The sequence below is a fragment of the Sphaeramia orbicularis genome, chromosome 21, assembly GCF_902148855.1.
Source record: "Sphaeramia orbicularis chromosome 21, fSphaOr1.1, whole genome shotgun sequence".
NCBI classification, from domain to species: domain Eukaryota; kingdom Metazoa; phylum Chordata; class Actinopteri; order Kurtiformes; family Apogonidae; genus Sphaeramia; species Sphaeramia orbicularis.
In genome coordinates this window covers 43,090,926-43,117,879 of record NC_043977.1, presented here as the reverse complement: position 1 = coordinate 43,117,879, position 26,954 = coordinate 43,090,926, and the positions used below count along the sequence as shown (strand labels likewise).

At 36.7% G+C, this 26,954-nt stretch overlaps 1 protein-coding gene across 1 annotated transcript in view; it reads right to left on the bottom strand.

The window, feature by feature from the left end:
* Positions 1-26,954, bottom strand: part of LOC115412764 (contactin-associated protein-like 5) — a 308,387-nt gene that overhangs the window by 9,054 nt on the left and 272,379 nt on the right. Inside the window, exons 20-23 of the mRNA XM_030125412.1 lie at positions 19,997-20,130; positions 14,247-14,334; positions 13,909-14,109; positions 2,873-2,947 (exon numbers count right to left, since the gene is read on the bottom strand). Coding sequence (XP_029981272.1) covers positions 2,873-2,947; positions 13,909-14,109; positions 14,247-14,334; positions 19,997-20,130 — 498 coding nt within the window. The remainder of the gene's footprint in view (positions 1-2,872; positions 2,948-13,908; positions 14,110-14,246; positions 14,335-19,996; positions 20,131-26,954) is intronic.

The following is a 26,954-nucleotide window of genomic DNA, read 5'->3' as shown; positions in this document are numbered from 1 at the left end:
GAAAATTAAAAATGAACTGGGAGGTGACGCCAGGAATGTTACCAAACACATTCCATATTACATTTGTTATTTATGGCAGCTGGATGAACTTCTAGTAGGTTGCTTGGGTTAACAAAGGACCATTGAACACAGAATCCCAACAGGCCCTTTTCCACCGCAGGAACTTTTTCAGGAACTTTTGCAGGAACTTTTGCAGGAACTTTGAGGATTACCCTGAACTCTGAAAAACCCCGGTGCATTTCCATCTAAATTACCCAGGGAAAAATCTCTCCCTTGCCCCCAAACTTTCCCCGAAGAAGTTCCTGGTAGTGAGATAGTACAGTCTACTCTCGTTAAACCGCCCGCCGTTATACCGCCATTTTCGCTCACCGCCGACCAAAACCATTGCACAAAAATCCCCAATGCATTATTCCATTAGCTACCGCCATTTCCGCCTATCGCCATCCGCCAGCCCAGTTCCATGCACAAACAACATTTATACCATTGATTTCCCGACCGTTATACCGCCAGCGTGATTGCCATCGAGTACACATAAATTTTAACAATGCACTGAAACAAACGCGCCAGACGCTGATCGCGACAAGCTACGAGTAGGTCTACGGAACGGCCACCGTTCATTTATCGCAGAACACTCAGTAGGTCAGGATGTCGGGAAGACGATGTGGGATTAAGCCAAAGCCTCAAGATGATGGGGTGTCATTTCCCGACACGGTATAATAATGCTTAAAATGTTTCCCCACTTTAAATGATCCCTTACAACATAACAGAATCAAGATTTATTTAGAAACGCAATTAGAACGGGTTAACGGAGGCAGCATAGACATCATATAGTAAAGACATGCACATTATGGACGCAACCCGTTGTAACGCCATTTTCGCTATACCGCCAATTTGGCCGTGAACGGAAGTTGGCGGTATAACGAGAGTAGACTGTACTTCTCAGATTACCCAGAATTCTTGAGGGGCGGGGCTGCGTGCTGGAGAATGCTGATTGGTGGGCTACACTTGCAGCGTTCTGCAATCCATTCACCCTCCACTAAGCCGCAGCAAACTTTTTTGTTTTGTTTATTTCTTTTCCACAGGCTTCATATTTTGATCATTCAGAAAATGACCAAAGAGAAGCTATGACAAATGGATGGATGGATGACGAGGTCCCGGCTCTTTTGAGCATATTTGCAGAGGAGGAAATTCAGAGGGACTTTGAATCACCAACATGAAATGATCGAGTTTCGAATAAAATTATCCAACGAGCTGCAGCTAAATTGATAGTGTTTGGTGTGTACAGAGCCATGGTGTCAAACCCTGCAGTAAGCACGTAATTTATTCGTCCGTTTAACAAAACATGATGTATACATACATACAGTTTGGATTTCTATATTAAACATGGGCGAAAAGGTGTAGGCGGAAGCAGCAGCTTATTTATATCTACCCTATTTACAAGAAGAAAAGTTGCAGAAACAAAACAAGATAAAAAGATGGCACAGTTTTAAACAATAATATAATAAAACAATATAATCTAAGCAAAATCTTTGATTCATACTGATAATTGTCTTACTTTATCCTGATATTTCATATTTATTGAATACCTTAGTTTTGAACATCCTTTTAAATATAGTGACTGATGTGCATGGTTTTAATTGTTTATTGAGGTTGTTCCATAATTTTACTTCAATTACAGAAATACATTCACCTTTTGTACTGGTCATGGAAGTAGTCTCAATGTATTACAATGTATAGTTTCTTAAACCGTCATTGCTAGGGGTGTAAGAAAATATCGGTTCTGTAATATATCACGACATTTCATTTCACAATACTGTATCGATATTACAAAGTACTGTATCGATATTTGTAGGTATCTGTTCAAATGCAGATATGGCAGAGGTTCATTTTTGTTTTTCATTTCATTTTCATTTTTTTTCCTATTTCATTTTATTTATTTATTTAGAAAGGGACAATGCACATTATACATTAACCTTAAAAAAGAGAGATGTAGTGTGCCAGGTTCTAGCACTAGTGCTAATTTCCACCTGTAGTCCCTGGGCAGGCTGATGTTATTAAAAAAAACCAGACATTAATAAAAACTAAAACATTAAAAAACTCAGTAGAAAATGCATATTTATAACTCCATCTGTATCGCATTAAAAAATAGACATAAAAAACAATTAAAACATTAGAAAACAGTAAAAAATGCATTTTTTTTTTCACTTTTATTTATATTTTATTTATTATTATGTAACACTGTTTTACTAATTAATGGTTATTTGAAGCATCCTAAAAGCACTTTTTACTGTCTGAGAGGCAGATGTTAGTTCTTTTGGAAACTAGGAGAATTAGAAAAATTTTGTGATACAGCATTAGATCCTGTTCTAATAAAAAAAAAAAAAAAAAAAGTGTTTAGTCTTTGTGCATATTCCTGGTGTAATTCAATTCTTCCATGAAATAATCTTAAAAAACAAACAAACAAACAAAAAATTGCCTTTTTACCAGTATCGTGATATATGGTATTGTGATCCTAGTACTGTCATTTGTATCGTATCACCTGATTCTTGCCAGTACAAACCCCTAGTCATTGTTCTGTGCTCCACAGTTTGCTGGATGTTGCCTGAGAGAAGGTGGATTAAAATGCAGGTGTAGGCTCCTTGTTAAAAAAAAGTGCATATGTATTTTCATAAATGATCATGGCCGGCTTAAATTTAATTCCAAACATAATTGGGCAAGTGGAGGTAATGAAAAAGAGCCAAGAAGACAACGCTATCAAGAAGACAGAATTACAAATGAGGTAAATGGAGAGAATGACAAATGACATACAGCTGGGGCTCATTTTCAATTAACCAAAGAAAAATAAATTAGCACGAAGGAGGGTAAAACAAACCTGCTATCACAGCGAAATCCTTCTGGGTGTCATTATCATGCTGCTCCTTCTCTTTTGTTGCCGTTACAGCTTGATCTAAAGCAAAAGCAGGGAACAAACCAGGTTGTTAACACCTCTATCATACGGCAGATGTAAAAAAATAATAAACAAACACCAGTTTAGTTGGATTTCCTGCTCACTGCTGTTCTATCATGTTCTCTCACTTGAAAACAAATCAGGTTTAATTTTTCCCCCTCCCTCTGTGTCTTTGGTTGTTAGATGACTTTTAAATATCAGTACATGTAAATTACTTTCATTCCTGATAGAGATGCTTGACCACCGATGCCCGGCAGAGGCTGACCCGTGGTAAACCCTTTTCAGGAGGAGGGTAATGAGCTATGGATTTGAATCATGTGGATCTGAATGAAGTATGAGCTTCATTTATGAGAGAGAAAGAGACACACAGTCGGTAGTTGGTTATAAGGAACAAGATTTATAAAATTAAATACAGAAAAACACACAGGTAGGAAGCATTTAAAATTGTAAAAAAAATAAATAAAAAAGTTTGGAGACTGATGTTAAAAACTGCTAATTAACCACAAAAATGTTTATAAAAATACATAATATACTCCAGTGTACATTTAAATGCACAGCAGGTTTCACTGTGGTATAACTCACCTGAACAGCTTGCATTATATTTGGTGAAGTATTTTCACATTATGTCTTTTCAAATTAAACAAACCCTTAAAGAGAATAAATTACAGGTTTCTCTGACTATAACATAAGGCCAGTTTGTTAAGATATTTTAATGAGGAAATGTATAGCCACATTTATTTAATATAATGTATTCAATTCAAAGACTGCTATTGAGTGCCTTTTCATCTCTGCACATCGACTGAACTACAGATTTCCAATAAAATATCATCAAACTGGCAGCTTGATAGGCAGTTTTCCCATTTTCCATCACACATGTCACTTTACCTCTGTGATTGTAATAACACCTCTGTGAAGCCTGAACATTGAAATAGCGAAATGATTAAAGGGTTTAAAACACATCTGAATATGGTGTAAGTAGCTGCCACGATCATAATCATAATCATACAAATAGTAGTGATTTGTGACAAATTAAAGGAAAAACCATGTATACATTGGTGCTTCCATGAAACTGGGTTCATGTTGGTACCTGGCACTTTTCCAGGTTTTTTAGACCCAATTATAAAAGTGAAATGTAGACATATTTTGCCCCAGGATTAACCTAATTTTGACCTCAGATAAATGCAAAAAAATATGATACTCTTGCTCTCAGCCATCCCAAAATTAATGCATTTTTAATAAAATATTGGGGCCAAAAATAGGACCAGAATTGGGACATGAAAAGCTACCTAAGTGTCAGTGCACTTTATTTTGAAAACAATGCTGTAAATAGTCTTATATACCGCTGTAAATAAAGACACTGTGTTAAATTTGACAATACTAGTGCTTTTTCTAATCCACACATGCAGGTTTTTCATGAATCTCAGTCTCATTCCAGGTTTCATGTGGAACCCATCGTGTCCACTGGCGTTACATACAGAACCTGCCCAGCTAAGCGCAAATAAATCGTGAGTGATTTTGCGACAGCAGTCATTTTTTGTGAAACACTCTCCCTTGCACAATTAGTTTGATTCCCAAAATGTACCTGTGAGAGAATAAAAAGATATTCTAAAAAATAGCAGCACATAATTTTCATGTCCTTTTTACCATGTTACATGCAGATTTTTGTATAAAAATAAGATAAATATGTGTTTTATCTGAAAAATAGTTTCTCTTTTATCTCAGTAAATATTTATTTTTAGAATAGATCCAAAGTGCTTCCAAACATGCTTCATAACATTAGTCTACATCTGGTTTGAATTTGTAGCCCCCCCATGTCCTGTTTTTAGGGACCAGTTTCCTAGAAGCACCCAGTTACATATAAAACATGTCTTAGGTGTTGGGATCCCACCAGAGGCGTTTTCTCACAGACTGCTAGGGAAGCTCGGCTTCCCCTAAAATTACGAAAATTAAATGGTGAAATATGTTCGGTTGTGTTGACATTTCATTGACTACAAATGTATTACAACATGATCATCTCATAGATGAGTTCGTTCAGAATCAGCTTTATCACAAATCAACGGACTCGATGTTGTTCACTTCTCATACATTCCCGTTGCGCTGTTTTCTCATACAATCTCTGCTCAGTGCATTTGCCCGTAGACACTCAGCGTCCATGCACTTCAATGGGACTGAGTGGAACAGTTTTTTTCACTGCCTCGAAACTGGACTGTAATTGGATAAATGACACGATGTTGTCCCGCCCCCGGACGCTCTGCGTCTCTGGGGGTGAATGGAGCTGTGGGTGGAGCTCAGCTGGGCTACACACTGGGCTTCCACATGCTGATTGGAGGATCAGTCGAAAGAATGAATCCCATTTGATTGACAGCTAGTTTGAGATCTGCTCCTTCACTGACACAGTTCAGTTTAATACCGTCGCGCATTCTGCTGTGAAATCAAGAGAGAAACCACTACGAAACTACTTGTTCATTTCTTGCACTGTAAATAAAACACACTCATTGTACTTCCTTGCTTCAATTTAACATAATTTCAATGTTTTCTTGTTTAATTTTACGATAAGGTCACTGACCGTTTGCTTTAAAAGGAGCGGAGGGCCGAATTTATGTTTAAATAACTTGACATTGACATTTTTTTTAATGTAAGCCGACAATGAGCTTCCCGTCTGAAAGACGAGCAGCCGCCACTGGATCCCACATACTTCCAGAACAGCTTCATTGCTCCTTGACTTTTACTCTTTTAGTCTGTGAACTCTGATGGACACTGTGCATCAGTCTAACAAAAGATATTCACTCCTTTTGTGTTTCGACGGTGGGGGTGGATCTCTGGTCTAAAGTCTCCACTAGGTATTCATTTGGGTGGAGGTGTGGAGACTTTACAGTTTCAGCAGACTATTTAGTAAATATTTACCCCATGGATGAGACAATGTCCTCCAGGAAGAGGCCTTCCCTTTGAGGTTTTCCCTTTCATTTGTTAGCTGTCTGTCACAGCTTTTTGGGCCTCGAGGCTTATCTGGAGTCACAAACATTATGAATAATAAGTAATATGCACTAGCCTTGGATGTGACCTCAGAGCTACCCACAACGACAGGTAACCATGCAGAGAGTTGGAAGTGAGCATACCAATTCACTGTAAGGGGAGGTCAGACTACTCATTCACAGTCACCTGCTATAACTTCACTTCATTTATGAAAGGTTTGTCACCAACACATTACATTTCCACTGCAGGTATCAAATGCAGAAATAACAAGATGGAGGGATTTCTGTTTTTTTTTGTTTTTGTTTTTTTTTTCTCCACATTTCTGCTGGATTTCTGATCTCTGTTGCTCTAATACTACCATACCCATCTGTAGTTTAATGTCATGGGATGACTTAAAAAAACAAAACAATGACAGTCAGTTAACCCTTTATAGGGCACTCATAGAAATACCCTGAAATTCAAAATTTAAACCTTAGTGTGTTATTAGAGGATATAACAAGACTGAATTTCTTTTTTAAAAAATTTTTCAAAATGTTTAATTGTCATGTAGAAAATCAAGGTCAATGAAGTTACCATATTTGGTTCCTTGCCTGTAACTGGGGGAGCCCCAGGTCCACTCACTGTTAATGCAGAGGTGGACCTTACAGACCCTGTAGAGCACATTGGACCTGAGATTGTTGACTCACTGTCTTGTAATGTGTGCGGAAATTACCAAAAATAGTCACTTTCCCGATAAAGGGCTAACTTATGTTTCACACATTCTGAATTGTGGTTGGAGCAACTCTGAATAAATTCAGCGATTATAACAACATTAAATGCAAAATCATTCAGGTCTTTTTTGAAGCTGTTGTTGTATTTAGCCGATGCCTTTAGCGCGGTCTGGAAGTCTAGCACAAAAACAAGTAAAGTGGCTGTGCTCTGTTAACCCTTTATCAGGCAAGTGACTATTTTTGGTCATTTCTGCACACATTACAAGACAGTGAGTCAACAATCTCAGGTCCAATGTGGTCTGCAGGGTCTGTAAGGTCCACCTCTGCATGAACAGTGAGTGTACCTGCTTTGTTAGGTACCATGAAGTAATGGTACTAATGTAAGGAATGATGTTCAAAGGGTTCATGTGGATGTGGACAGGGGTCTGGATCAGCACTGATGTTGATGGAATGTTCTATAAGTAATGTTCTAATGTTCTAAAATACATGTTCCTTTCACTTTACATTTGTTTTTCTTGTATTTTTTATACATACTTCTTGGGTTTATTTATTTATTTTTTTGTCACTTACAGGTAAGGAACCAAATATGGTAACTTCATTAATTGATTGATTTTCTACATGACAATAAAAACATTTAAATATGTCCTCCACTTACACACTCAGGTTGAATTTTTTAATCTCAGAGTATTTCTGTGAGTGAACTATAAAGGGTTAACATTCTAAAATAAGATGCGTAGTACCTCCTCAGCATAGGTAGTAAGCATAGCTATGTAACATAAATATAGTATGAAAGCATCTTCACTTGTAAGACATTTCCCTGTTGGCCTCATGTCTTGGCTACTTAACCATCATGATGCACATATGAACTGACAGAGTGATGCTTCTGGATCGACCAATCTGTGATCTGCGTGGTACATACACGTGTCATTTAGCTTACTTTGAAACCTTGGCGAAGGTGGTGCTAAATATAGTACTAGACGGTAACCATAATGGAAATGCAGAAAAAGGTGAATTGAGCTGTCAGAGGAAAAGCAGCATTATAGTATGAGCCTACAGGTGGATGCTGGGTGGGGGTATAGCTTTGAAGTGCTAAATGAACAGCAGCAGCAGGAGCAGTGAGCTCCAGCATACTTGAGCACAGGGGTGAGGAGCGAGGCATCAGGACTGAGCACAGCACTGACATCTTAAGTACACTACCATGGTTAAAAGGCTGCGTGACAATCAGAGGAGTAAGCCGTGTGAATGCAGAGGCAGCAGTCTAAAGGGTGGAAGCCTGAACTAGCCTGCAGGCTTCACCTCCACAATGGCAGATCACCAAAGAAAATGCACATCAGGAAAGAGCATGAGGGCTGAGGAGAGGAACACAGCCTCAGAATGGTCATAAATATGGATTATATGATGTACAATGGAAACAAATAACTTGATATAACCAGAAATAAAGTACTCATTCATATGGCTTTCAATTAGCTTTGGTGCAGGTCCCATGTGGTTTGATACGGTGAGGCGCAAACTAGTTCTTAATGTGATGCATTATGTTTTGTTTGTGTAGGAAATAATAAAAATCCAACCTCCGTAGGAACTCCTGAACGCATCATGACACACTATACAATGTCATCCATGTGCAATTACATTGTAAATGTGTAATCAATATGTATGTACAGAAAAAGTAATTTAAATTGAACATACTCTATATTTATATACACCCACCCCCCATAGCCATATTCGTTTAAATTCATTCATATAAATTCAAACTGATAGTAATTGATACAAATACATTATTACAAATATTAAATTATTTAACCCATTGTTGTATTGTGTCTGCCTCTGCCGCTACCACCACCACAATAATACTAGCAAATTAGACTATTATTATTATTATTATTATATTTTTGTGTTGTTGTTGTTATTATCATTATTATTATTACACCAATTATTATTTCCCCCCTCACTCCCCCCTCTCTCTTTCTCATTTTCATTCACACTCCCCTCTTCCCCTTTTCCCTGTCGCCTCTAATCAGTCTATATTGTTTAGTTGCTCTTTACATTTATTATCTTTTTCATTGTAATATACTGTTGTTGTTGTTTTTTGGTTAGTTTATTTGTTTGATTTTCCCTTTGTTTATGTGTTGTTGTTTTTCTGTCCACAATGTCTTGTGAACTATCACTAATAAAAGAACATACTCTATATTTCCTGTTTTTACAGTTAAATGTTTCGCCCGTCTTTCTGCACTTTGTCTTCTGTATTTTTGCCGCTGTAAACAATGCAATTTCCAAACGATCAATAAAGTCATGTATTATCTGATCTTATCTAATAACACAAGGTCCCCAGTATCTGCAGAGCTTTTTTCACATAACTGAGCATCAATAAAATTCTGTCTCACACAAGAATATTTATAGTATAGCCTATACCAGGGGTCGGCAACCTTAAACACTCAACGAGCCATTTGGACCCGTTTCCTACAGAAAAGAAAACACCAGGAGCCACAAAACCCTTTTAACGACTAAAATGAACATAAGACTGCTTATTGTTTTTTTTTTTTTTTTTACCTTAATGCTATGTGTAAAAAAAAAGAAAAACAAAGGAAAAAAACAAAAACTACTTCTATGAGGTTCAGCACATGTGCCTTTTGAACAGGTTCAGCACTGGACAGCGCCATGACAGCTCTGTTCAGTGCAGTAGATACAATGCCGTAGAGCAAATATGTGCAGCCTGAAAAGAAAAAGAAAAAAAAAAAAAAAAAAAAGGAGACAAAAGTGGCTCCGGCTCCTTTTATTCACTTGACAGAGCTGGCTCTAATATCTGCTACGTTCTTGACCAACACATCACTAATCAGAATACAGGCTTTAACCTTGGAACTGAAAGTTTATTCCTTTTGCCGTTATTTTATTGAGTGACAAAAAATTAAATGTGTTTTACTTTAATGTTAAAAGATCGCCATAATCTTCAAATTTACAATTATGTTTTAAAAAAATAACGAATTAAAATTAAATAAATTTAAACTAGAAGCACTCGGAGAGCGCAGACCTCCGCCAAGGCTGATCAGTGGCCCCCCCTGTGGGCCCCCCCCACGCCAAGGAGGTTATGTTTTTGCCAGGGTTTGTTTGTTTGTTTGTTTGTCTGTCTGTCTGTTTGTCTGTCCGTTAGTGTGCAACATAACTCAAAAAGTTATGGACAGATTTTGATGAAATTTTCAGGGTTTGTTGGAAATGGGCCCCCCCGTGGGCCCCACCACCCCCGATCACCACCAAAATGTAATCATTTCTTCCTTATCCCATTTCCAACAAACCCTGAATATTTCATCAAAATCTGTCCATAACTTTTTGAGTTATGTTGCACACTAACGGACAGACAAACAGACAGACAAACAAACAAACAAACCCTGGCAAAAACATAACCTCCTTGGCGGAGGTAATTAAATAATAATAATAATAATCTTTATTTATATAGCACTTTTCATACATTAAAAACTGTAGCACAAAGTGCTTTACATATCAGTTTAAAAATCAGTACCGCCCCCCACCCACACCCACCCACTCACCCGCACACACACACACACACACACACACACACACACACACACATATACATGCAAACCCACAAGCTCACACATACTTAAGAAGACTGACTGAGCACGGGTAGACCAGAACAAAAATGTACAAGTAAAGGTAAAAGATCAATTTAGGAGGCGCTGTCTCAGGGGAGCCATCCGCACCAGGAGGCAGGCATAAATACTCATTATTCATGTTCCCAAAGCCACAGGGAGTCCCAGCAGAGGGATGACAGAGCCACATGTGGGTCCGGAGCCATGGTTTGACCACCCCTGGCCTATAATTACCTTTATGGTCTGAGTAGATCTTCTCACCTATTTCGTGTTTTTTTTATGTCAGACTATAGATGCAGCTGTGGTGTTTGAATCTATGGGACTTGTTTTCAGTGTTTAGTAGAAGAAAAAAATATCAATTATTTTCAAGCTCAGATTCAATGACCTTGGAACTTTTTCTGTGGCGAACAAATAAAAGATGATTTCAATGGCTGCACCCTGTACTCCTTCCTACGCATTTCTATTTCCTGTGCTTTCATTCTGTTCTCTTCTACTTGGGCTTTACAGTGTGTGTGTGTGTGGGTGTGATTTTACACTTATACACCTCAGAGTTGATGTGTTGGAAGCAGTGAAATGGGCAGTGTAAGGGTCTTAAGACACCTTGACAAGGATCACATTGTGATGGAGAAACAACTGGGTCAGAGTATCTCCAAAACCTTCAGTCTTGTTGGGTTTGTCCTGCAGTTTTTAGTACCTACCAAAAGTGGTCTGAGGAAGGACAACTGAATCTCAAGCCAAAATCATTGTCTTTATCAGTGGCTCTAATGCTATGGTTTATGCGACTGAAATGAATGCGTCAGTTTCTAATTCAGTTCAGCAAAGTAAGCACAGCTGATTATGAAACATGAACATCTTAATTACAATTCATATTTACTACATTTTACAACAAAAATCTATCAAATGGGCCCAAAAGAGGTAAAATAATCTCAAATAATTCAAATATCAGTGGCCTATATTGCTTGTAGTGGGCTTTACACAAGGTTAAAGTGGTTGGTGTCCATGACAAGTTCTTTTTTATACTTTAAATGCACAAAATATGTTTCTCTTGCATTTAGTTTAGTCGATCATCACTGAACATCATGACAATGTACCACATGAGAAAGTAAATGATGAAATAATTTAAAAGTGATTGAGTCCTCATATTGAATTACCAAATATGAATTGACTGACAGCATTCTCAGTTGGGTACAGTCCTTGTTTTTCCTATTTAAAAAAAGAATATACAACTACAATTAAAGCCTTGGGCTATTTGGCAAGAAAGATGTGTTCCCATATTTCCACTGGAGTTTAATTTACTGGCGCACACTGATAACACCCCTTAGAAAAATGAACTGAGAGGTTACACTTGCCTCAACCAAGGATTTTTCAACACCTGAAAGTTTGAGCTAAGGTTAATGATTTATTTATTTATTTTTATATTGTATACATTTGGTTTTTCTATTGAAAAGTTTCCTGCTTGAACAAATGTGTAAAAATATATTTCTGACATCAATTTATTCCTTCATGTCATTTCATTTCATTTCATTTCATTTCATTTATTTACACATAGTTAAAGGCTGAGTGTTGAGTATTTAATGATATTTATTGGTGAAGTTACAAACAGTAATAATCAACTTAACAACCCTTAACCCCACAAACGCAATAAACCACAAATGTAATAAAAATGTACAGCTTTTAACATAATAATCCCACAAATGTAATAACTTTGCCACAAATCTACCTCATTTTCCCACAGTGTGCTCCTACCCTCTCCATTGTTATCATAGTCATATCCAGACATTTTATTTACATCGTTCCCACATAGGGTTCTATTATGCTTAATGACAATAAATAATATCCAGTTCATACTGAAGCTTTTATAATAAAACCTTTACAACATTTCTGCCCATTCAGTTTTGTTTCTCCACTTGTATTTGTAATTAAACACCTATTAATCTGGAATTAGAACCATGTGGTGTAACTGCAACATTTGATCATTCTGAAAAAGGCAAGTATCCAAAGGACAAGAATAAATGGGAAGAAAAGGAAAGATGAATAAATACTCATGCATGCATTACTTAAATGTATGTGAGGTACTAATTTATTACATTTGTGGGAAGTTATTCCAATTTTGGAAACCGTCCCACAAACGTAATAAATCACCACAAAGGTAATAATTATCACGTTTGTGGGAAATGAGGTATTACGTGTGTTGTAAGCAACTGTTATTACATTTGTGGGATTATTATGTTAAAACCTGCATATTTTTATTACGTTTGTGGGGTTAACAACCCTCTCCTCACCCTTCTCCATGATGGCTGATAAAGTCACATTAGACCCTGTGTTTGGTTTGTTCATTCTGGGTTTTATACTTAGTGACAGTAATGGACTCCAACACTGGATGCAACAAATGGACCCTTTAAGAATTTAATGCTGAGTCAAGAAACGTACTCCTCAAGGATTTATGTTCTAAATACATCGCTGGAGGCAATTTTGATGCTTGCGTTTAAACTCTGAGCTTCATGTATTTGCATAGTGACCTCCTAAGCATCATCAGAATAAAAACGGTACATTTGTAAGAATCCATACAATAGGGGAACGTTGGTGTTAGTAACCACATAAATGCTGCTGCTCCAGTCCTCACTAGAAGCAAAGAAGTGCACCACATCACACCAGTTCTGAGGCCTTTACCCTGGGTTCCTGTCTCTCAGCAGATAGACTTTAAAATACTTGTTAGGGTGTCTCATTTTTGGGACTTCTTTTCCGATCATGCTCTTAATTTGACCAGTTAATCTCTTATATATTAGTAACTCCCCAAAAAAATTTCAGTCCAATCCGTAAAGTTTTACACACACCCCCCACCGCCATCTTTAGGGTGCCCATCAGCCGAGTGCAGAAAACCCATTTTTTCAATGGAAAATCATGCATTTGTCGGTTAGTTATGCCATATTTGGTCATGCAAATGTCATTAGAGGTTTTGGGGGATGCTGACACTGAAAAATGTGTAAAATCACACGTTTTTGCTGATTTCTTTTTTGCCTAGTCTTATTTCAAAGATATGCACTTAAGGCTTTCACTGGAGAACAACTGTGGCTCAGTTGGTAGAGCGGGTCATCTGATGACCAAAGGGTTGGCAGTTCGAATCCTGGCTCCGGCTGTCCACTGGTCAAATTAAGAGTTTGATCAGAAAAGAAGTCCCAAAAATGAGATGCCCTAATACTTGTGTGTTGGTTCGGGGCCAAAATCCATCAGTGACCTCCTTTTTCCATATGAACCATCCAGACCACTCAGGTCCTCTGGCACAGGTTTGTTCTGTCTCCAGAGTTGGAACCAAACAGGGAGAAGCAGCTTTTAGTTTATATGCTCCACACTTCTGGAACAAAGTACCAGAAAACTGCAGGTCTGCAGAAACTCTGTTCTTTTAAATCCAGGTTAAAGACTCATTTGTTTACAGCTGCCTTTGATTAGAGTAGTTTTTTTCAGTTTTAATACCTGCACTGACACTCACAACTTTAACTTGATTGATTTAACATTAAACAGCACATTGAGGAAGTGCATTAAAGCGCACATCATAATAGAATCTCTAAATGCAATGATTTCATTTGGATTGGAGAAATACTGTCTGTGTGAAAATCCTTACCTCAAAAATTGAGGTTGGATTAATAGTGTTATTTAGCAAAGTGTGTGAGTAAATTACCTTTCATTGTGTGTGAAGCGGAGTCTGAAAGTGCACCGCAATTTGACTCGACCAGTGGACCACGAATAGTGATTAGTGAGCTTCCTCGATTTGTCAGCGCTGCCTTTAGCGGTGCCACATGGTTGAACTGGACTGAGGAGAGGCAGCCGATGAAACCCTTCGCAGCTGCTTGGATCACCTCTTCATGGAAGTTCTCGCGTCCTACGCAGATGGAGCAGACAGATAAAAACATAAAAAAAAGAAACAAGGTGGAAAATAACAATGAGATGTGAAGAAAAACTCCCAGAGTCAGAAAATGATGTGGGAGTTTTCCATTTTTTTGTAATAAGAGAACTCACTGATGACTTTGCCCAATGTCAAGGATCTGATTAAGAGCAGCTCTGCATCAGATGACAGTGTGTACTTTCTGTGGATGTCCTGGTCGATCTGGTTGAGTGGAGAGAAATCAAATAACAAGTCGGTTACAAGAAATCTAAACCCAGATAACAGCTGCAGCAGCATTTTCCAGGATATTATGGATTGGAAATTATGTTGTTGACAGCTTCTCAGGAAAATGTATCCCTTCACTGTTAGCCATTAAGTGATTTAGACCTTTCATTTCTAATCTGAGGCTCAGATGTATCACTTGACTTGATGACCTGCAATAAAACACGGCGTGATTGCGTCTCCGATGTTTATTAAGCATCTACAGTGGTTTACCCCCTATAGATCCACCCATGTGCTAAAAATAGATTTAATTGCAGTGAGAAATTGATTTTAACACAGTTTCTCTGCTATTCATTAAACACTGTAAGGTGTCTGCATAAACACATACCAACAGAAATTCTTGTTTGTTTCGACAGTTTTACAAGTTGTTATTATCGATCCATATTTGATTATTTAAAGTAAGTTTTTTTCAGGACATTGTGCTGTAATTGATGCTATCATCTTTGCTCTGCACAAGCTTGTTTTATTTTATTTGAAGTTATGCTACAGTGCAATATTTGTCTGTTATGTCCTTATTTAATCAGTGAAAGCTTTTCGTTTTAATGTATTTCAACACCGAGGATTACATGACTAATATAAAAGTGAAGGTTTTAGCAGAGTTTGTCATGCATACAGAATGATCAAGTGGCCACCTCTGTTCAAATTTTGTTCCACCTCCAGCTCTCAACAATACTTCTCACAGGAAACACTATTTTATAAAAAGCATTGCACTTAGGACTGCAGGTGCAGCGTTCATACAGATCTGAGGGTCCTGTAAGTTTTTTACCACACAGAAAAAGTTACTGCTGGAATAAAAGAGGTGTTTAGGCTTTTTTTATGTTAAAGACCTGTGATAATTGTTACTGTGTTTGACTTACAGTATAATCTTAGATTTTATCACCTTAAATCTGGTTACCACACAATTCTAACATGACAAGTGTGTATTTATTCAATCATATTATTATTAGAACTGTAAAAAGCTACAGCCAGATGAAGACAAGGCACAAAGGATTGGGATGGTACAATCATATTAACATTATATTAAGATAAAACTGCAGTAATGCTATATGGGCTGATATCATCAGCAATTTAGGTTCTGTTCAACAAAGGCATTTTAAAGATGACTAAAACAGCAGTAATTTGTGTCTAAAATTTTAGAAAATAAAAGTCATATTAGTTATATATGGGAAAAAAATACCAGACTGCTGTTTTCTACAAGCAGGGCACAAGCCAAGAGAAATACACTGAAACCACTTGAAATTTCATGCCCTTAAAAGTGTTGCATCAGAAACCAAACAGGTTTCACACATATTAGATCATAAATAAACATAGACCTTAAGGCTGGGAAAATGTAATCTATTTCTAATGATCTATTTCTTGCTTATTTTTATTTTTAGAATTCTGCATAACATAACATAACATAACATAACATAACATTCTATTTTGTATTTATTTACTATTTATTTATTTATTTGTTTGTTTGTCTTTGTCTTTCCTGTAATCTGGAGGGGATGTGTGCCAGGGGAGGGGGTATTGTTCTGCATGTTGTGTAGCCTCATGACGGTGGAGTGAGTGAACAGTCGAAAACAGAATTATAAATTATATTATCTTCCTCTCCGGGTCAAACCAAATTCCTGAACAACCATGCTGATTGGTTGGTTAGCAGGTCAATGCACGGACATCCTCTGCAAGCGACATTTATAATGACGAATGAGCTTGAAGAATGAGACTAATCTAATTTAAAAATACACAGAACAATGAAACTTAGGCTCATTTTCATCTGTTCTTCATCAGAGACATCCTCCCTGCCATAGTAAATTAAGGACCCCGGAACTTGTGTTTACACTTAGCCGACTTCGTCCTCTCAACATCTGTGTTTTATTATGTTGCTTATCCAGAGGTGAAGATGAACCCGGAAACGAACAATAGACTGAATAACGAAAATCACTATATGTGCCATGTTAATAATGTATTACATTATTTGTTAATGTTGATTAACTCAGCACGTTAACTCTTTTATGCATGTAATACTTAAGCCATTTGCCTGAGCTGTGGTTTCATATATGTGTGTCCTGATCATGTTCACGGTGAATTATGTGAAAGTAAGAGTATTACTGCTTATAGCATGTTTGATAATCATGCAATTATCTTAATTGATCCTGAAGTGAGGTTACAGGTGATGTATAAAGTTTAAGTGATCTTATTTAAGGATCTTATTTAAGGATGCAAAATTTTCTTACAAGTCTGCACAACGTCCTCTCCCCCTCTGTCTTTCTAAGAGGGAAGAGAAACATGATACTTTGAGATATGCAAACGACTCGTTAAATATGCACGAGGAGGCGGATTCCCTCCGAAACAGACAAAGAACGCAACACCCCAAGGCATCGATGACTCATCAATATGCACGAGGGAGGCGTGCCGGGTTGGTTTTTGGACAGAACTATAAAAGTAAATGAAACCAACTTTTCATCAGAGTCTTGTCCATCTTCTGGGCTCTCACAGAGCTTTTTCCACCCTCGCTGCTCTCAACTTCAACGACAGAGCTGTTTCCACCTTTACCCACTCTCTCACAGAGCTTGACCATCTCCTTGGCTCTCAGAGCTGTTCCACCTTCTGAGCTCTCCAAGAGCTGTTTCCATCTTCTGAGCTCTCAAAGAGCTTTTCCACCTTCGCTGTTTTCCACTTCTCCTGGCGAGCTTTCCAGAACCAGCTGCCAGAGCCAGCTGTGCACCTCCTCCAGCCAGCAGAACTTCAGACGTTCAGAACTTCAGACCTCCAGCGTGAGCACGTCGCTTCACAGCCTGGTCCTGCTTCGAACTCCGTCAGAAGACTGCATCCATTCTCCGTCAAGGTCTCTCCAGCCTGCATCCTTCAGAAGGCCTCTAACTTGTAAGAAAACTTGCTCCTGATTTATCAGAGTTGGTGTTATTCCAATTTAAGTAGGTTTACCTCAACGTAACCTCACTAACATTATAATATCTTGAATATAGCTATCTGCCAACTTAATCTACGTATTCTCCTGTCCATAATCTCCTGCTCCTTTTATCATATTTGTCTCTATGTTATTTGTGTGTCTTAGTTTAGTTAATAAATTATTTATATGTGTATAAATCCATTGCCTCAGTTGTGCTTGTGTACTGTATATTTTCACACTCGGGTTCACTGTGCAGTCAACAAACTATCACCTTTGCAAGATTTCCAAATTATTGTTTTGGATTGATTTAAGTTTAAGCTTAGTTATAAATCTATAATTAAATTAATCAATAAATCAACACTCAATTAATCAATAAATTGGTATCCTATTCTTGCTACAGTTGTTTGTCTATTTCTTTGACTTTTGGATCAAACAATAGAACTATGCTCTTTGTTTATATATGTGCAAAAAAAACAAACAAACAAACAATAAACAGCATGTTTAAAAAACTAACAAACAAACAAAAAAAGCATAACATAGCATAGCATGGCATAACAACATAAGATAACATAAGATAACATAACATAGCATAGTATGACATGACATGACATGACATAACATAACATAACATAGCATAGCATAGCATAACATAAAATAAAATAACATAGCATAACGTAACGTAACGTAACATAACATAACATAACATAACATAACAACATAACATAACATAGCATAGCATAGCATAGCATGACATGACATGACATGACAAACAACACTGTTCAGAATCAGAAATATTTATTAATCCCTGGTCAGAAATTTTTGTGTTACAGTTGCTCCAACACAGATAAAGAAAGAAAGCAACTCAAGAGCAAGGAAGAAGAAGAAAAAAGTAAACAATCAACAAAGCTATGCAGTTATGTACTAGTTATGTACTATGTCCTCCTCATCCACTTCAGCTTTTATCACACACACAAACAAACACCTCAGAGGAGCCGCCAGAGGTCATTCCTATTCAAAGATCTGCTTTTAGTCTGTCAGCATTTTCAACAACAGCATCCAAAGAATGGAATCTGTTGTAAACACACATCAGAGAAATCAAACATTGAAGGTGTCTGCTGCTGCCTTCATATTAATTGCAGTGTTTATGTCTTTCATTTGATTCTTAATTGTTTCAGATAAAGTATAGATTGTTGCTAACTACTCTGCATTTTATTACTATAATTGGGCTTGATTGCTTTTTCTATGGTGGAATTAAATGCTATTTTTGATCCAATGATTTTTTCTGTTGGGTGTGAAAATTCGGTGTTCAGTGGTAAGTCAATGTTTCTGATGTACGAGGGAGAGTCAAAACGTTGTCGGACAAATGTCAAAGACAAATACTATGTCAAAGACTGCCCCAGATATTCTAGATAGAAGGAATCTATCGATAGAAACAGAGACTGGAAAAGTGTTTAGACTCTAATGGAGCTGATGCAGAAAAATCGTTTTGTTATTTTGATAAATACACTTTTTATTACATTTGTCTGAGAACTTTTTGACTCTCCTTCATGTATTGAGCACTGTCCCCATCAAATCCATCAACAAAATGAAATTCTCACAACACTTGCATACAAGTATCACAGTCTGGGTAAGGTACCATGTGTTGAGTCTAATTATTACCCCGGCCTCAGGCAAGGGGTATTGTTTTTGGTTCAGTTTGTTTCTTTATTTGTTTGTTAACACTCTAACAGCAAAACTATTGGTTGAATTTGTACCAAATTTGGTTATAGATTGCCAGTGACCCAGAATAGATCTGATGACATTTTGGGAAAAGTAGGTCAAAGTTCTAATTTTGTTTTATGAATTTTTAAAAATCTTTTTTCTTCTCCCATTTACTTATAATGGGCAAAATTTCAAATGTCTATAAAACATCAATTTTGTTTCAATTTACTTCAAACTTGGCACATATATAGAGGCAATTGATATGTTGACATCAGCACACGCATAGACATGATGACATCAGCTGGATCAATGCCAAAATAAGCTACAATACAATACGTGTGAGGGGCGGGGTTTGTTGTGCCCGGCACCACTTCTTATCTATTTAATCCTTTATCTGGTAAGTGACTATTTTTGGTCATTTCTGCATACATTACAAAACAGTGATGCCAACAGTTCCAGTGAGGACAGTGAGGCAACAATCTCAGGTCCAATGTGGTCTACAGGGTCTGTAAGGTCCACCTCTGCATGAACAGTGAGTGTACCTGCTTTGTTAGGTACCATGAAGTAATGGTACTAATGTAAGGAATGATGTTCAAAGGGTTAATGTGGATGTGGACGGGTGTCTGGCTCAGCACGCATGTTGGTCTAATGTTCTAAAAGTGATGTTCTAATGTTCTAAAATACATGTTCCTTTCACCTTACATGTGTTTTTCTTCTTTTCTTTTTCTTCTTTTTATATTTACGTTTTTTTTTAAGGAACCAAAGATGGTTACTTCATTGACCTTGATTTTCTACATAAGAATATATATATATTTTTTTAATTTCACAAAACTAATAAAGTCTTGTTATGTCCTCCAACAACACACTAAGGTTGAATTCTGAATTTCAGAGTATTTCTATGAGGGGTTAATGTATTTTCTGTTGAATACCTATAACGGTATGTGATATATCATTACGCAGACCCACTGTATGTAAACACAGATTGGAGAAGACACCTTCATTCCTCACCTGTATGTAGACATTCCTGCTGACCCGGTGGAGTCTGATTCGGTGGAGTCGTCCGTCTGCCATGTTACTGGAGCTGGGGCTGAACACGTCTGGATTTTTGTTCGTCTTAAGTTGATACCAGATTTGCAGACTCCCTGGACACAAAGAAGAGAAAGCTGCATAAATCCTACCTCACAGAAGCTCTTACAAAAGTACTATAGTATGGTTCAATATTTAATTTAATTGTTATTGCATCGAAGCCTTATTTAACCAGGATATAGACTCCTTCAGCTTTTAGGATTTATATGTAGTATTGATTTTTCAAACTTTTAACACCAGGGGGAAGTCTAGCACCAGAACACACTTAGAACTACAAAAACCACCAATGAATCAACACCATGTATCTACAGACTGTATCACTTACTGAATAAAGTATTAATTATTAACCCATAAAGACCCAAACATCCATCACCGACCAAAACCATGTACTGACGTAAACTGTTTAATACCTGTTGATCCACTAATCCTATCAATCCATGTAAATAATTGGAGTAAAATACAGTTTGTCATCTTTTCATGGTCATCAGGGCTCTGTTGTGAATGTGGAAACACCGTCATCTTCTACAACATTGATTCACCCACAAAACCCATGGAGCTGGATCAATGACAGTGGATGGAAATGCTTGGTTTATGTTGAATTAATCATATATTTCTCTGAAAAAGTCACTTTTTCTTCAGTTTTCTCTGCTTTTGATATAATAACCTTCAACTTTAATGAGATTTATGAACATCTTCATGGTCAGTGAATTAAATATAGAAAAACACCTGGTTTATACTGATATAATACAAAAATACAGAGGATAATATAAATTCATGTTGATAAATCACTTACAGGGTTCCTACAGGTTTCTACAAGCTACGTTTAAGACTTGTTAAGACCTTTATAAGACTACTTAGAACAGAATTTAAGGCCCATTTCACGGCCATACTGGCAAAAATTTGCAACTCCTAGAATTTCAGAAAATATATTTAGCTACTACAACACCTTGATTCCCACCATTATGAGTCATTTCTCACTGGGGTCTGCAAAGTTAGCGATAATTGGTTCCAAATTTCAATATAAATTGTTGGGTTGGAAGGGTTGGAACAGAATAGTAATGTTATTGTCTTTGCATCCTGGACATTTCCCAGACACATTTAAACACAATACAGTGAACAAGTTTATGGCAACATAACTTAACCGTATAATGCCAAACGTATCATATTTGATACATGAGTTTTAAAGCCGTATACCTGATCAGGGTGACTTTTTTTTTCTCTTGAAAAACCTGATGTATAGAATTAGATACATGCAATACATGGATAATCCACCGGGGGGGAGGAATTCGTTCACCAGAGGCCTTTCCAGTGACACTACAAGACTGTCATTAATGAAGATGGAGGCAGAACTTTGTCAGTTTTGAAAAGGAATTACCAATTTGTTAGACATATTTGTGTTCAATTATGTTTTTGTTTGTTCAAAAATAATAATATTTGAGCACTGAGACCTGATGTATCAAATATGATACAAAATTAAAAGTCATACATGGAAATTGATACTTGAAAAAATGTTTTGGGTCATTCAGAAGGACCAATAAAGGCTTCAGTTTCAAAGGACTGGAATTTTCTGTCAATGATTAATGGTTCAGGCTTTACAGGGTTAAGAAAGGTTAGATATAGAGAAAATTCATCTGGGAACTGACATGAAAGTAGCGGTGGGTCTTTATGGGTTAAAGTATTAAGTATCTTTTACACACGTCTGTATTATGGGATCATCAAGTTTTCACCTTCCAAATAAAACTTATATTTTCCCATGTCACTCAAAATAACATTGTGTCATATAATCTTCATGTGCTGCATCAGCTGATAGTTTACATGATAGCACTGCTAGCTTAGCTGTTTTTTCTGTACGGTTTGTGTTGTCTATAGCTGCAATACAGACCTCCATGGTTTTGGTTTTCTTCACCATTGGAGACAAGCAGAATGACTCACTACTTCCTCTAGTGGTCACATAAATCCAACAGTGTGTCAGTATAGGAAGAGTGATGAATTAACGTGCCAGCTAATGTGACCTTTTGTTCCATGTGGTAAAGTAGTCAACCTAAAACAATATGTGATTATAAAACATCTAGAATATGAAGCTTGGCTCAGGATAAAGATTCAGCAAAACTCTGATCTGTGACATTCTGAAACGTGGCAGTTTAGATCAATGCAACAAGATGACACAGTGCATTTTTTCTATAGAAAAATCTCTCCTTACTTCCATTCTAGTTCTGCACTTTGAGAGCTGAATATACTTGGAGATGTTTTTAAACACGAATAAGGATAATGACAGTGACTCATTCATTCATCACATCTTATCTCATTGATGAAGCAGTGAAAATCAAACTAATTAATCTTATGACAGTCTCTGAGCAGATCTGTTGTTTAAAGGCGTTGGCGTCACCTCTAATAAAGAGAAGAAACAAGGAAAATAACAGGGTAATAAGGTAATAATTATTTATGATTATAGTTTAGATACAATCCATAAATACTGACAGACTCTAAAAAACAACAAACACACATGTAACAAACTGGATCACTGGTGATGCACTAAGCCACTTAACACCACTGCTACCTTCACCTGACATGACGTTCTAATATGACTTTGCCTGAACAGTCTCAGAAATTTAATGGCAGCCACACTAAGCGACATGGATTTAATAAACTTGGATATAACACAGAAGCAGACTATGCAATTAAAAAATATTCAGATGCCATAAAGACCCAAACATCCATCACATCAAAAATGTTTAATACCTGCTGATCCACTAATCCTATCAATAGTTGTAAATCATTGATGTAAAATACAGTTTGTCATCTTTTCATGGTCATCAGATATGACCCATTTGGACGTTCTGAGGCTCTGTAGTTACCATGGAACCACTGTCATCTTCTACAACACTGATTCACCAGTAAAACCCATGGAGTTGGATCAATGACAGTGGATGGAAATACTTGGTTTTATATTCAGTTACTGACATATTTGACTGAAAAAGTCACTTTCTCTGCAGCTTTCTCTGTTTTTGATATAATAACCCTCAACTTTAAAGCTGTGTATGACTTTCATCTCGAATTTTTCATCAGATCTGTAAAACCCCAGTCATAGCTTAAGTATCACAAATCTGTAAGTATTTCCATTATTACGCACCTGAATCTCTTTCCTCACAGTGAACAATTTTGAAGTGTACTCCACCATAAACAGTCCATTTGTTTACAAACAGAGCCGGTAGGTCAGTCGGACATTTTTGGAAATTTGTTGTGACGTGCACTGAGGGAAGCGGAACTCCACACAGCTGCAGTAGCAAGAGGCAATGAAGCTGATTCTGTGTTTGTTGCAGCTGCGGACAAAATGCGGCTGCGTGTAGCTCCACTTCCCACAATGCACGTCATGACAAATTACCGAAAATGCCAGAGTGACCTACCAGCTCTGTTTGTAAATAAATGGATTGTTTATGGTGGAGTGAACTTCGAAATTGTCGACCGTGAGGGAAGAGATTCATGTGCGAAATCACGGAACAATTTACGGATTCGCTATACTTAGGCTATGACTGAGGTTTTACAGATTTGATGAAAAATTGGTGATGGAAGTTAATCTGAGCTTTTATGAACATCTTCATGATCAGTGAATTAAATATAGGAAAATACATGATTTATACTGATAAAAACAAACTACAGAGGATAATATTATAAATAAATGGTGATAAATCACTTAAGAAGGTTAGATATAGAGAAAATTTCATTTGGGAACTGACATAAAAGTAGCACTGGGTCTTCATGAGTAATAATAATAATAATAATAATAAACTTTATTTGTATAGCACCTTTCATACAGAAATTGTAGCCCAAAGTGCTTCACATTGATTGAAAAAAATACAATATTAAAATACATTTAGATTTGATTAGAAATACAATAAAATAAAAATAAATATAAAAACAGCGCACATTAAAATATTTGATTATGCATAGAATTTTTGAAGTGCAAGAAATAAGATGAAATGTGAGAGAAATTCAATAAAATAAAAATAAAAGCAGAGCACATTAAAATATTTGATTATACATAGAATTTTTGAAGTGCAAGAAATAAGATGAAATTTGAAATACAGTAAAATAAAAAATAAAAACAGAAATACAATAAAATAAAATAAAAATGAAAAACCGCACATTCCTGGTTCCTGAATTGTGACCCCATTTTTATCTCCTTTCAAAGGCTAATGAGAATAAAAATGTTTTTAATTTGGTTTTAAATATATTCAGTGAACTGGCTTCTCTAATGTCTTTTGGAATTGTATTCCATAACTTTGGTGCATAGTTAGTAAAGGCTGCGTCCCCCATTTTCTTTGTAATATTTCTGGGAGTCGCTAGTAAACCTGCGTTTGATGACCTCAGTGTTCTAGTTTGTACATAATTGATCAGTGAGTTTGCAATGTAACTTGGTCCGGTTCCATTTAGAGCTTTATACGTGAGGAGTAGTATCTTAAAATCAATTCTGTAGGTTACCGGTAGCCAGTGCAGGGAAACCAACACTGGAGTAATGTGCTCTCTCTTCTTGGTTTTGGTTAATAACCTAGCTGCAGAGTTCTGAATCAGCTGAAGTCTGTCTGTGCTGCTTTTTGGGAGACCTGTAAGGAGTGCATTACAGTAGTCCAGTCTGCTGGAGATAAAAGCATGGACCAGTTTTTCAGCATCCTTTCGATTTATAACCGGCATTACTTTGGCTATGTTTCTGAGGTGGAAGAATGACGTTTTAGTGACTTTCTTTATGTGGGACTTAAAGTTTAAGTCTGAGTCTATAATGAGTAAACATGACTGAAACTGAAATGTGTTGCTTTTTAATTGCTATGAAACTTGTCTGAAGTGTTTCAGTTGAAAGGTTTTAGTTTACATCAGATACAGTAAGATGGCTGGAGGACTATGTATGAAAACAACATGTCTGCTCACTTATAAATAGACCTCTTTATTTACACTTCAACAGCTGCCGCTTGAAATGTAAAAATATTTATCTCACAGGCCTTCACTTCCAACCCGAATAAGTCAATACGCGCTCAGTGTTCCTCCTACACACTCTCACTGCCAGATCAAAGAGTTAGAAAGCGAAGCATTGTCAAGTAGACTTGGTCAATATTAAAATGCACAGTCAGTAGGTGAAGGGCTTTGTGTTGTGATTCACTTCAAGCCCTCTGAGTACTTCTGTAGAGTCAGTGTTTACAAAGACCCATGTGGAGAGTTTTAACACATCGGAGAATATTTAAGCAAAGACTGTCAGAGACTTAACACACATTAATGTCACATTATACACTGTGATATATGTTCAAGTCCATCAGCTTAAAGAGCTATAGTTAGTGCTTTAAAAACAGATAGAGATCTAAAAAAAGAGTGGGTTGAGAGTAGTAAATACTCCCTGACCTCATCATTACAAAATACTTGTCCAATTTAATGATCAAGAATCTAATATATCACTCAAATACGGTAGAAAATCTCTCCTGACTAAAAGACTGTAGTCTATGTGGATGCTTCTATGAAACTGGGTTCATTTTGGTACCTTCTTAGACCGAATAATAAGAGAGAAATTTAGACATATTTCCCCGTAGGATGTACCTAATGATGACCTCCGATAAATGCAAAAAAATTATACTCTTGCTCTGAGCCATCCCAAAATTAATGAATTTTTAATAAAATATCGGGACCAAAACTAGGACCCAAATTTGGACATGAAAAACTACCTAGGTGTCAGTGCATTTGATCTGGAAAACATGGCTTGAAATGGTCTTATACAGCGCTATAGATAAAGACACTGTTAAATTTGTCGATCCTAGTGGTTTGTCAAATCCAGACGTGGGTTTTTCATGAATCTCTGTCTCATTCCAGGTTTCGTGTGTAACCCATCGTGTCCACTGGCGTTACATACAGAACCTGACCATTTAAACACAAATAAATCATGAGTGGTTTTGCAACAGCAGCCATTTTTGTGAAAACACTATATCTTCCGTAATTAGATTGATTCCCAAAATGTATCTGTGAGAAAATAAAAAGATATTTAAAAAAATTGTAGCACGCAATTTTCATGTCCTTTTTAACGTGTTACATGTGGATTTTTGTATAAAAAAAAAAACCAAACGATATAAAAATATATAAAAATGTGTTTTATCTGAAAAATAGTTCCTCTTTTATCTCAGTAAATATTTATTTTTAAAACTGACCCAAAGTGCTTCCAAACTTGCTTCATAACATTAGTCTACATCTGGTTTGAATTTAGCCCCTCTGTCCTGTTTTTAGGGACCAGTTTCATAGAAGCACCCATATACAGTTATCAGTACAGTCACAGTAATACACAATGAGGTGTCATATACCAATGCAGTGTGCAGAATCTAACCTGAAGTACATAACATATATTATTGAATTATTGATGTACAATACTGTCACTGGGCAAGGCCACCTCTAGGTTTGTTGTTTTTGCAGGACTGAAATGAACTTACGTATGTATTTCTCATTCTCTTCTTCAGTTACAAAAAGAAAATACAAGAAATGTATGCACAGCCTTAAAAGACACACAAATGTTGTTCTAAAAGTTAAAGTCACTATTTAGTGTGATCCCCAACCCCACAATTTAGAAACATCTGATGTGTTGAATGAAACCTGGTATAAAGCATCAGAAAAATTAAAGCTATAAACTTCATATTGTTTGGTTTATAGGAGCAGTTTTTCCCCCTGGAACTTTTGTTTTTACTACTGTACATACTTCACATATTTATCCAGATTATATCTTAATACAGAGACTGAGAAATGCATATGTGAAGTCATTACAACTTTACTAAACCAACAAACTTGATGTAAACCTAGGACTTTTGCACAGTACTGTATTTACACTTGTTAGTCATGTTTTATCCTGTAATATATGTAG